The sequence below is a fragment of the Lytechinus variegatus genome, chromosome 1 (genome assembly GCF_018143015.1).
Source record: "Lytechinus variegatus isolate NC3 chromosome 1, Lvar_3.0, whole genome shotgun sequence".
Taxonomy (NCBI): Eukaryota; Metazoa; Echinodermata; class Echinoidea; order Temnopleuroida; family Toxopneustidae; genus Lytechinus; species Lytechinus variegatus.
The window spans coordinates 42,828,400-42,841,029 of NC_054740.1; the positions used below are offsets into that span (position 1 = coordinate 42,828,400).

The following is a 12,630-nucleotide window of genomic DNA, read 5'->3' on the forward strand; positions in this document are numbered from 1 at the left end:
CTGTTTTTCTGCTCGATTAATGACGATACGAAATAAAAAATAATCCATGATCATTTCTTGTATTTGACAAACAGATGAAATCGCTTGTGTCGAACCAGAAGTTTGTGAGAAAGCTTGTGGAAATCCAGCAGGGTGTTCTAACATCGCATATCCAAGACTCGTAGTTGAACTGATGCCGACAGGTAAATGTTTATTTCCAGTTGATTATTGAAATCCTTGATGTGATTTTGAGAGTTTTCTTGCGTAAATTAATACCCTTTCCCAGATTTTTGCGAGCAAGCAAATTCGTGATCAATTTTCCGGCAATTCCGTAGGCCTATTACAATACCCTCAAATATTGCTTAAAATGTGTGCTCGCAAACTTTGTCTTTCGTCTACAGGACTTCGCGGGTTGATGCTGGCGACGATGTTGGCAGCTATGATAAGTTCGTTGACCTCCATCTTCAACGCCGCCAGCTCGATGTTCGTCATCGACGTATGGTACAAGATCAGACCGAGATCGACAGAGCTCGAGCTCGTTATCGTTGGAAAGTATGTTGCCCGTGTTGTCAATATCATAAATGATTTGCTCCTTGGTCGTCAACATTCCTTTTGATAATAATGAATTTCTGGTAGGCAAACTCAGAGGCATTTTTTTTTGTCAGTGTTTGTGCTACAGACAAAGCGGCTGCATTAATCTGAAGCAAAAAGGACTAGGGAGTGACCTTATTGCACAACTGATGAGCGGCACTGACAAGATAATTAGTTAGAATATGAGAAATACATATTTCAAAGTTGGGATCTTCAATTACATGTCTATACTGGGACATTTCAATCGGCCTTCATCATTAATATTATGTCTCATAACATAATATTGTGATTAAATTTCAGAGCACAATACTTCTCAAGATACAAGTGGCTTCAAGAGAAGGCGCACCACCATTAGAAAAGAGATCCCGAGTACCCCCAATTATGGAAAATCTTCCGCCATATACCCCTAACAATCAATTAAAATATAGAAAACGGCTGATGTATCTAAGGAAATGCAAGCGACAAAACACGAAAGCAAAGTTTGAAAAATGAATAAAAAGAAGCTAACAAAATGTCTAAGAGGTTAATGCAGTACAAGATCGAAGTGATCAATGAATGTTGGAAGAGGTGAGGGTTTAACGTATTCCAGAAACCGTTGGTTTTGCTCTTTATCAAGGTTTCTTTTATAATAACCGACATTCTATCCAATCCCCTATTTTCGTGATCAGATTGGCAACGATTGTTCTGGTAGCAGTAGGTGTATTATGGATTCCTGTAATTCAAGCGTATGGTTCTGGGGAGCTCTTCGTGTACATGCAAGCCATCTTGTCCTACCTTACTCCTGCTGTATTCTCGGTCTTCTCGGCAGCTGTTGCTTGGCACAGAATCAATGAAACGGTTGGTCGTTATCGTATGCAAATCATAAACAAAATCTAAAGCAAAGGGGGGGGGGGTTGAAGAATGGTTATAAAGATGGAAAAAACTGAGATGTAAATAAAAAAAAGATATTCAACTTTAAATCTTTCAAAGTCAGAAGGGGTCCGCACGCAACTCCGGACCTATCAAAGCTATAATGTTACCAACGACAGATCATTGACCGGTATGGAGTCGGTTTCGTCGGCGTGACTGTCGACTAACAGTGCTATTCTTATTGATTAAAAATGATATCAATTATTTTCGGTACTCGCTAGCCCTCTGATGTGACTTTAGCATCAAACTTGAGGGGCTATGTTTTACATTAAAGAATGTATTGCATGTAACATGAGTTCAAGGACCCCGTCGATTGATTCGATCAGCCCTAAATGGAAATCCGTCAATCCGTATTTTTTTTTGTATAGGGAATCTGCACAATGTCCTTTGAAAACAGAAAGAAGTATACTGAATTGTTAAGGAAACGGTGAATGTATGAATATGCATCATATCTAGAAAATATTTTGAACAAACACGTATTTTAAATGTTGACGTTGCTGGCTTTCCATAGTTGTGGTTGATTGGATCAAGCGTAACTCTATGTAAGACGCTGGGGGGGGGGGGGGGGCAGTTGAATGGGTACAGAGGTGTATAGGGAGTGGTATAGGAAAGTACGATTAGTGATTGTCTTGCCATTCATGCCATTGGAGTTACCGACACTCAACATTTGGCACAGAGCAGACGAGGGGGGGGGGGTATCAACGTAAACCTTGCAGGATACTCTTTGTGGACTCTGCTAACATGGGGATGTGATGGGGGTGTCATTATATTACTAACCAACTTGTTAAACCCAGATTCATGATCGTAATGGCTCGACAAAAAATCCATGTATTTCAATTTTTCTATTAAAAAAAAAATTCAAAACAAAAATCAGGGTGCTTTCTGGGGGCTGGTGTGCGGTTTCATGGTTGGACTGACCCGGTTCGTCCTAGATTTCGTCTACGGTGTTCCGTCGTGTGGGCAACCCGACAGTCGACCCGACATCGTCAGGGATTTCCACTTTCTTCACTTTGCTGCATTCCTCTATGGATTCTCCCTCATCCTTGTAGTGGTAATCAGCTTGTTCACCGAGCCCATTCATCCTCAAAAGGTAAGATATTTGTACAAATCAATATTATTAGCTTTTAGAAAAGACCCTTAATTGTGTCCAAATTATAAACGGAATGTGGAGACCCCCCCCCGAATTAAAATGCTATTATCTACTCATAGGAGGGGATATATTCATAAACGCCACAGTCTCTTGTGTACATGGTAAACGAGGTAGGCTCGATCATGTTGTTGATAATAATAATAATAATAATAATAACAATAATAATAGTGATAATAATAATTATAATAATAATAATAATAATAGAAATTATAATAATGATAATAATATCATAAAGCGCATAATCTGCTCTATGCGCTTCGCATGTACAAATTACTCTCATGATCCAAGAAGAATTGGTAAACTATTCCATAATTTGGGACCTCAAAATTAGAAACAACTCTAGGAATGTGTAAAATTGAAGTGTCTTCACTAAAACGAAGTCTGTAATGTGGCGGGTGTGGTGATCTAAGTAAACTATAGAGGTATTCGGGTGCCATTTTATGCATACATTTATAGACTAACAACGAAACTTTGGAAGATATTTTTTCAACTGGTAACCAGTTGCTGTGCCCCCTTGCTTCACTTGCTCGCAAAGTGAAGTTCAATGAACTTTGGCCGAATTGAGGGTATCTGTTGAATTACCATCATACCTTTGAAAGTTTATGGATGTAATTCATGAAACTTGGACGTAATATTAATCAAGTATCACTGAACATCTTGTGCGTGTTTCAGGTCACATGATCAAGGTCAAAGGTCATGTGAGATCGATGAACTTTGGCCACGTTGGGGGGTATTTGTTGAATTACCGTCATATCTTTGTAAGTGTATTGGTCTAGTTCATAAAACGTGGAAATAAGAGTAACCAAGTGTCACTGAACATCTTATGCGAGTTATAGTAGTTTTCAAAGTCAGCGCTGCTGCTATATTGAATCGCGTGATGCAGGTGAGACCGCCAGAGGCATTCCACTTGTTTATTTTTGCTTTCTATCAGTTGGTACGACTGACATTCTGGACGCGATTCTCGAATCTTCCGAGAATGGCGATGTCCGAGGAAAAGGCAGAAGAACAAAAGAAGAATGATGCAATTCGTGCAGAAAAACAAAAAGAAGCCGCAATCAGTGAGTTAATTATTCATTACTATTCAAGCTTTATAATCATTATAATTCACTATTAATATTAACAGGATTATGTCTTATTCATTTTTCCACTCGGGGACGCAAGGATAACTATTTGAGCCTCCGTCAGCTCACGGCATTATTTTAACAAAGAAACAAAATATAACAATCATTTACTCAACATACATTTTTTTTAATAATCAAAATATCCTTTTAGAGCAGATTGATACTGCAGTAAAAAAAATATATCACATTAGGCCATACCTAAATATTGGTTTCCTTAGCGGGTAGATGATGAGGAATAGTCCATACGATTGAATGGCAAAAACGGCTTAAAACGTTTACTCACGTAATCACGTCACGGCGTGCAATCACGTTTTGCGTACATATCTGTAAAGACATCCCCCTAATTTGCGAAGTGTTGGGTTATGCGACCCAACGATTCGTTGAAATGATACAAGCAAAATACGAGTCATCGCGTAACGTTAAGAAAATAAATGTAAACTATCATTGAGAACAGACTAACTCCCTCACACAGTATACGGCCTACCGCTTGACACATGCACTTTTGTGAATCGAATTTGAAAGCCACAAGGGTTCCATGGAAGTGGAACACCGCCGAAATTTATCTCGTTTTAAGGAAAACTCTCGTACTGAAAAAGAAAACCAGATAATCAAATGTTCTTAGAATTGAACAAAACTTACGAAGAATCATGAAAAATTGAAAAATGAAATATGAAGCGATTTTCCAGGAATATTCATGATTTATAATAATTATAAAAGTAGTGAGTAAAATTAATGAAGATAACGAAATTACTGAAAATGCCTGTCAATTTTAGTGTGGTCCCTCATGTTGTATTTTTAAGTTACCTACGCCAGGAAAAAAACACAGGTTGATGAGATGAATATAAGCCCAAATAATTTTAATGAAACTTTGTTCTAAATAAGTATTCTGGCGAATGATCAACACTTAGCATTGCCTACCACAATTTCTTATTGAAACTAGAACTGCAATCGTTTCAGAACGATGTGCATGCATTGACGCCTCTGATTTAATAGTGGGCAAAAAACAGGAGGAGATGAAACTCTAGATGATATACATTCTCAAAATATTAGAGGGCGCTATTTCTTAAAGGAATGATCACTGATGCGTAAAACACAATTGGAGTATGTGAAATGATACAATTGGCAAACCCTGAAAACATGAGACCAAAATAAATTCAAACAAGGAAGTTATGGCAATTTAACTATTTCAAGACTTTGCAATACTAGGGCGCTATTTCTAAAGGTTATGGTCCCTAAGTAATGTGAGATCGATTGTAAATAAGATGGACGAACTTCGTGCTAACGTCAGATATGATCACGAATATAGAAACTCTAGCTTGATTTGTATAACAGAAACGTGGCTTAATAATGACATTCATTCCAACAATATTGATATAGCTGGTTTTGATGTAGAAAGGCTTGATCGTTCTTTTGAATTAACAAACAAAAAGAGAGGAGGTGGGATATGTGTATTTGTAAACAAACAGTGGTGCAACAACTATACTGTAAGATCGTCTACATGCTGTACTGATATTGAACTTTTGTCTCTCTCTTTTCGACCATTCTATCTTCCTCGAGAATTTCCACAAGTTCACGTTGTGTTGGTATATATTCCCCCTGATGCAAATAAAGTAACAGCTATTCAGATCATCGAAGATAAAGTGAGTGAACTTGAAACGCGATCCCCTGATTCCCCGGTTATTATTTTGGGAGACTTCAATCATTGTGAATTAGAGGATACCATGCCCCAATATCATCAGTTAGTTGATTTTGCTACACGGGGAAGAAATATTTTAGACAGATGTTACAGTTCGATACCAAATGCATACAAATCTCTTGTGAGACCGGGACTGGGAGCGTCCGATCATCACACCGTTCACATGTTACCAAAATACAAACAACGGATTAAGTCCAATCAGTGCGAAAAAAAGAAAGTTCAAGTTTGGAACAATACGTCAGTTGACTTACTGCAGACGGGATTTGATATTACGGATTGGGAACTATTTTATGGTGCCTGCGACGACATACATGAACTCACAGATACAATTAACAATTATGTCATCTTCTGTGAGAATCTTCACATTCAGTCTAAATTGGTTACTATTTATCCGAACAATAAGCCTTGGTTCACGAAAGAAATGAAATTGATTTTGAAAGAAAGGAAAAGGGCATTTCATCTGAGGGACAGTGAACTTGTTAAAGACTTGACAAATAGGCTGAAACGGAAAATCAGTGAAGCAAAGAAAGATTATGGTGAAAAGCTCGAAGAAAACTTCCATACAAACAATCCCCGAGATGCGTGGAAATGTCTAGAGCACATGACAGATTATTCGAGTAGTCGGAAAGAAAACATGTTTGCAAATGAACCTAATCCACAACAAAGAGCTGACGAATTAAACGCATTCTTCGCCCGTTTCGAGAATGAAAACTTCCGTCATATCGCTGATGAACAAGTTGAACGGTTGCGCGCGTCGGATGACAACCCAATTGTCATTGAAGAGCACGAAGTTCGGAGACGTTTAAAGTTGATCAACCCTAGAAAAGGGACTGGGCCCGATGGTGTTAGTGGGCGTGTCCTACGGACATGCGCATCTGAACTCACTGCTCCGTACTGTATGTTATTTCAAAGGTCAATAAATGAGCATATCGTACCAAAATGCTGGAAAGCATCAGTCATTACACCAGTGCCTAAAAATAATCGTCCTAGGTTGAATAATGATTTTAGACCAGTAGCATTGAGTCCTGTTGTCATGAAATGTTTTGAAAGAATTATTTTGGAAAAAGTACTTGTATCAATCCGTCACAAAATTGATCTAAACCAATTTGCATATCGGTCTAAGAGGTCTGTCATAGATGCAGTACTCATGTTAACCCATTCACTTTACCAGCATTTAGATTCTGTTAGTTCTTATGCAAGAGCTACATTTGTGGATTTTTCCTCCGCATTTAATACCATCCAGCCATATAAGTTAGTAGAAAAATTAAGCTTCTTGGATGTGAAACCGTCACTGGTTCTCTGGATCTATGACTTCTTACACGGTAGAACCCAGAGGGTTAAGGTTAATGATGTACTCTCCAACGTACTCACAACGAACACAGGGTCTCCTCAGGGGTGTGTTCTCTCACCTGTTCTCTATATATTATATACTAATGACTGTATTTCCAATATTCCGTCGGTTCGTATTTTGAAATATGCCGATGATACTGTCATTGTAGGCCTGATAAAAGAGAGTGAGTTAGAATATAGGGAGAGTATATCCTCTTTTGGTAGGTGGTGCACTGAAAACCATCTGGTGTTGAATTCTAACAAAACTAAAGAAATCATCTTTGACTTCAGGAAGAAGAAATCTTTTGATCCTGTAGAATTCCCTATTCACATCGATGGTCATCCAATTGAAATTGTCCATAGTTATAGGTATCTAGGCACTATTGTTGATGACAAACTTGATTGGTCCGAGCAGACTAAAGCTACCACACTCAAGTGCAACCACAGATTGTTTTTTCTTCGGAAGATGAAACAATTTCATGTAAACGAGAAAATATTGTATTTGTTTTATACATCAGTTATTCAGAGTATCATCACCCATGACTGTGTTGCCTGGTATCACAGTGCCAGACAGAAGGATAAGGATAAATTGTATAGAGTCGTGAAACGGGCTAGTAGGATTACGAAGTGTGTTGTAGATTTGGATAGGATATGTCAAGGAAAGGTAGTTGACAAAGCCCAAGCAATAGTCAGTGATCACTCCCATCCATTAAATAAGAAATACAAACTACTTCGTAGTGGAAGAAGGTGGGAATCAGTTAAGGCCAGAACGAGCCGTTACGGAAATTCTTTTATTCCTTTCTCAATTCGTCTTCTCAACCATTAAATAGAAAACAAGTCACCTTATTGCAGAATTACTCTTACCCTTCAATACTGCCATCTATGTCTCCTCTTTAATACAATACAAAACTGCCACAAATGTAAAGAGTAATGATAGTAGTACTAATAGTAATAATAGTAATGATAATAATGATAATAATAATAATAATAATAATAACTGCAACTATAATGATTACAATAATAGTATCGACATCATGGTCAATGTAGAGTTGTGGATTTTTTATATGTGAATTATGCTTCAAGTAATAAATAAATAAATAAAATAAAATGACCCGATACTTTTACTTATTTAACAGTTTTAGAATGATGGTAATGATAATTACACCGAATATGCCTTCTTGTTGTTCGTATTTCAGCAATGATCTTGTTATACTCTTTTAATCGTCTTATGTATAAGAACGAATGTATTACGTGCATGCCAGTATTTTGTATTAATTTTGTCTCTCCTTGATTATGTATATTTGTAATTTGTATGTTTGCATGTAAACAAAATGAATTTCCATTAAGTTGGACAATAAAACATTATATATATATATTATGGACAGTATGTCTACCAAATCAGAATAAATTTGGATGAGAAACGGAGGCAGGAGAGGACTAACAAAAATTACATGTTAATGAAATTGGATTTTGGCAGATTTTGCCTTCCATAGGAAGTTACATTCTCGAGTCAAACAAATTTCGTCCATTTTTAGACCATGTGGCCGCTGAACAAAGAGAGAGAGAGAGAGAAAGACGCAGAGAGGGTGATAGAAATAATGTCTATACCGGAAATCGAGCTTGGCTTGAATGAATTGCTAATAAAGGAGATTCCTGTTTAGTGTAAAAAATGCAATAAGTGGAAATTACCGAAAATTTGTTTTATCATTCTTTCTCCTGAAATAGGAGCTCAGCAGAGGACGGGCCTTAAGTGGAAGGCCTGGAACATCCTTTGTGGGATCAGCGGATCACCGGCGGACCAGGAGGAAGAACAAGACGAGGAGTCCCCCCAACAAGAAATGAGAGCTACTGCTTATGAGGATCCTAAATGGGCTAAAGTAGCCATGTTCAATGGAGTGATTTTAGGAGCCGTTTGTATATTTATTCTGTCGTACTATGGTTAATGATTCAATTCTCCCTTGAAAAAAAGATTTACAAAATGTACTACTGAATAAATATTTACGGAATAAAATGACTTTTTTCTTTTATGGTCTATACCGAAACGTTGGCACATTTTCCCGAAACAGAGGGGGAAAAATACGAATCAAAATCTAAAAATACAGCAAAATATAGCCCCCGCCTCCTTAGTATGCACTTGCAATCTGACATTATGACAGTTGATATGTGATATTATTTCAGTGATGTCATGCAGTCATGCTACGCCTAAAGTGGCAACACATGCAACTTTGTTTAAGCGATAGGGTTATTGTATTTCGTTTTAGTACTTTGTCAAGTAATAAAATTTTTGGTATTTTCTTTGTTGATTTGCTAATGAAATGTTGCGGAAATCAGTACATAGAAAATGGAATGAAAATAATTATGAAGGGTTCTAGATTATGCTATGTATTTAGGGACGGTTTCATAAGCGGCTAGGGCGACCATTCCCTTAAGGTAATTCCAGTCTTGTAAAAAGGAAAAAGAGAGAAAAAAGGAGTAAGGGGGCATAAAAAGTAACTTTATATCCAAGGTCCAAGCAGACCGATCTACGTATACCCGTTATCATTCGAAAGTGAACTCAGTGCAATGTCTGATTTTTGTATAGTTGCTAAAACATCAACCATGTCAACAGCTATGAAGGAGCTTCTGGTAGAGACCCCCCCCGGGCCCTCATATCCTGACGTAACCTACATAAAAAAACAAGAAATAATCATATCTTCTCATCATCATGAAGTAGGATAGTTTTCTAAACAAACGCATTTTAGTTATCACAAACCGCTACACTATTCCGTGTTTTGGGAGAAAAGAAGGCAGAATCAATTACTAGGGAAGCATAATTAATTTCTTATCGTCAATCAATCAACCAATCAATCAACTAATCAGTCGATCGATCAATCAATCAATATATTAATCCATCATTCAGTCGATCAATCAATCAATTAATCAGTAATTTGATTCAGGAAAAAGAATGTCAACATTTTACCAAGAAAGCAATTAAATCTCCAGATCCCAACTTGTGTTATTCTATTCATAATTTACAATGAGCCTTGATATTATATAATATCTAATACACAAAAGTTTAGTAAAATCAGTAAAAGCCAAAGCAAACCTTTCAACTGTTCGCGATCCGATTTTAGAACAAATCGCATTTTACTCATTTTCTGAAAATGTGAATAGAACATCTTATTTGAGGTTAAAATTAATTGAAAGAATACTAATATAACTATTTTGAAAGATTGCAAGCCTTCATTTTGGAGTAAGGGCAAATTAGTTTCAAATCGTATCCAAGCGTACGACTGCTATGACGTAATTACGACTAGATATTAAATTCGCTTTTATTCTAAGAACGATGATAGCATAGTCACAAATTTGTCCATAGGTATTTGTACGACTATTTAGAACATTACACAGTAAGATATTCCAATCTCAATATTAGGATCAAATTTTACAACATTTTATTCTGAAATCGGGTCGCAGACCAATGGTAAGGTGTGCGGTCGCCTCAACATGTATTCGTAAACAATATTATCCACCTCTACCATTTCAAATAGTAGGCCTGCTTGTTTTATATGTACTCATGCTGTTAGTTTCAATGCAACCTAATGCGAGAGAAGGGAAATTATATTTAAATGATTTTTTAGAGGCTGTCTATAGTTCCCCCTCCCCACACACACACATTTTAGGATTGAATAGTTTTCAACAAACAATTTAAAAATAAATGATATTTGCATAATTTTTCACTCAGTGGAATGTAATATAGGGATGACAATTTTTTTTTCTGAAAATGATTAAAACATGACCCGTCTTTGAAAAACATGTTAAAAATGAAAACCTTGCAGTGAAAAATAAATAAAGTAAATAGAATATTACAAATAGAAACAGGGACTTTTCTGATACGATTGTACATTTTTTGGCAAGTATCAAAACTACTTGTATTATATTGTATCAAACAATGGTGTAGATTTCATGAGGAAGTATAGGAACTATATTAATTGTATATTTGCAATCAATTGTATATATATATATATAGCGACCAACCTGACTGAAACATTGACTCTGGTTGCATGGTGGAGCAGTGTTGCCATAGTAATCAATATTGATCAGTGTAGTAAAATCACGCGAAATCGTCATTACGCAAACAAGTAATAAAATGAGGTCACCACAGTGAATCGATAACAGCGAGAGCGCTGCACATTGCCAGCGGTTCACGGAGATTTGCACGCAAAACCTATGAGAAACGAGCGAAAGCGAACGATTCCACGAGCTCTTCCCCCTTCTTTCCCTTCCGGCGATTTGTCCCAAAACAAAAGGATTTCTGCAAAGTACGATACTTTGTTTTTCAACTTTATTAGCATTCGATCTATCCGCGCCGATTTTTTTTTTACCGTGGCATTTTGTTATAAATTACCAAAAGAACCTGTACATCAGTTTTGCCGAGCTGAATAAAACGACTGATAGGCGTTTATGACAGCCGTCATTCACGTAAACTTTTGTATCCGATATGTAAACTTTCATTCTACACGTAGTGTACTGATCAATATGCACACAACGTCGTACTTGAAGGTTCGTTATAGTATTGATATTCATAGGTGATAGCAACGGGGAACATAAGATTGACATGTACAATAAAAACCAGTAAAAACTATTTAAAAATGATGAGTCCTTGATGCAGTTCACCGACACAGTGAAGGATCAGAATCGTCAATTACAAAACAGATGAACATGATGAAATTATAAAACTTACATGACTTGTCCAATATCGCATGAATCATTAATATCCCTTATTTTTCCTTTGGCTTATGACTGTTAAGTGCAGAAAAGGGGGAAATGGTGAATAATTTGGTACTGGCTGTATGGTCCCGTGGTCAGTTAGCGTGCATGTTTGTAGGCCTACATTCACAATGATCACGTCGATGGTCAGAGAACAATTTCCCTCATTCATCTCAATCCTCTCTTATCATGCTTATCATTACATGTATCATGTGTATACCAGGGAGATGGGGTTTAGTGTGTACATTAACGTGTGCATACAAGGAAAGATAGCCGAGGTATAGGCCTTAGTTTGTGTGTAAGTTCATTGGGCATGTTGGGTCGTCTCTTCGGTCAAGAGCGTGGGTGCTGTGTGCATCATTGCACGGTGCAAGCTTGTGTGTCAAATACGCGCGAAACGACTAATAACAGGCTACAAAAATCACTCGACCATGCTGCCGCTATGCGAATTCGGTGTGCGAAGATTACGTAACTTTCACCGAAATTAACGCTACACCGTAATGACGATTTCTCGTTATTTTACTACACTGTTGATAGGTACGTTTTAAGTTTATGAAATGAAGCACTGGTTTGAAGACATAATACAATGTGTATTTCAGTCATGCTTTTGAAAATCATCTTTATTTGGTGTCAAACCAAATTGATTTGTATATACTACGAAAAATGTTCGTGAAATTATAATTGCTTACGCGAAATTTTTTAAATTATCTAATGAAGTGAATCTTATTCTATTTGACCCAGGTATCCCTTCTGACTTAATGCCCCAAATGCTTGCTCTGTCAGATGTGAATTTGTATTTCACAATATCTGTTTTTCAATTAAGTGTGTGAAATTACCAACTTTCCATTTTTAAACAATTTTATTATTTTAATCATCTGACAAAAAGTCAGCAGATTCTTTTAGTTCTCACATTTCCTTTTCCATAATATCATTGTGATTGAAGTGAATTTGTAAATTTATGTGATATATAAATCTTAATTTTTAAATCTGAATTAAGCATGAATATTTTTCCTGGCAGAGGCGTCGACCTGGGGCTGGGATGGGCGGGGGAGGTGATCGCCAACAAAATAACACATCTTTCGGGGGAAAACATATTTATTTGCCCCCCC

The 12,630-nt window shown here is 36.9% G+C and overlaps 1 protein-coding gene across 1 annotated transcript in view; it reads left to right on the forward strand.

Annotated features, from left to right (window-relative positions):
- LOC121414570 (sodium/glucose cotransporter 4-like) overlaps positions 1-8,840 on the forward strand; it is a 28,785-nt gene extending 19,945 nt beyond the window's left edge. The window contains exons 10-15 of the mRNA XM_041607772.1: positions 75-182; positions 381-531; positions 1,239-1,407; positions 2,354-2,569; positions 3,561-3,687; positions 8,501-8,840. Coding sequence (XP_041463706.1) covers positions 75-182; positions 381-531; positions 1,239-1,407; positions 2,354-2,569; positions 3,561-3,687; positions 8,501-8,718 — 989 coding nt within the window. The 3' untranslated portion in view covers positions 8,719-8,840. The remainder of the gene's footprint in view (positions 1-74; positions 183-380; positions 532-1,238; positions 1,408-2,353; positions 2,570-3,560; positions 3,688-8,500) is intronic.
- Positions 8,841-12,630: the final 3,790 nt, after the last annotated feature.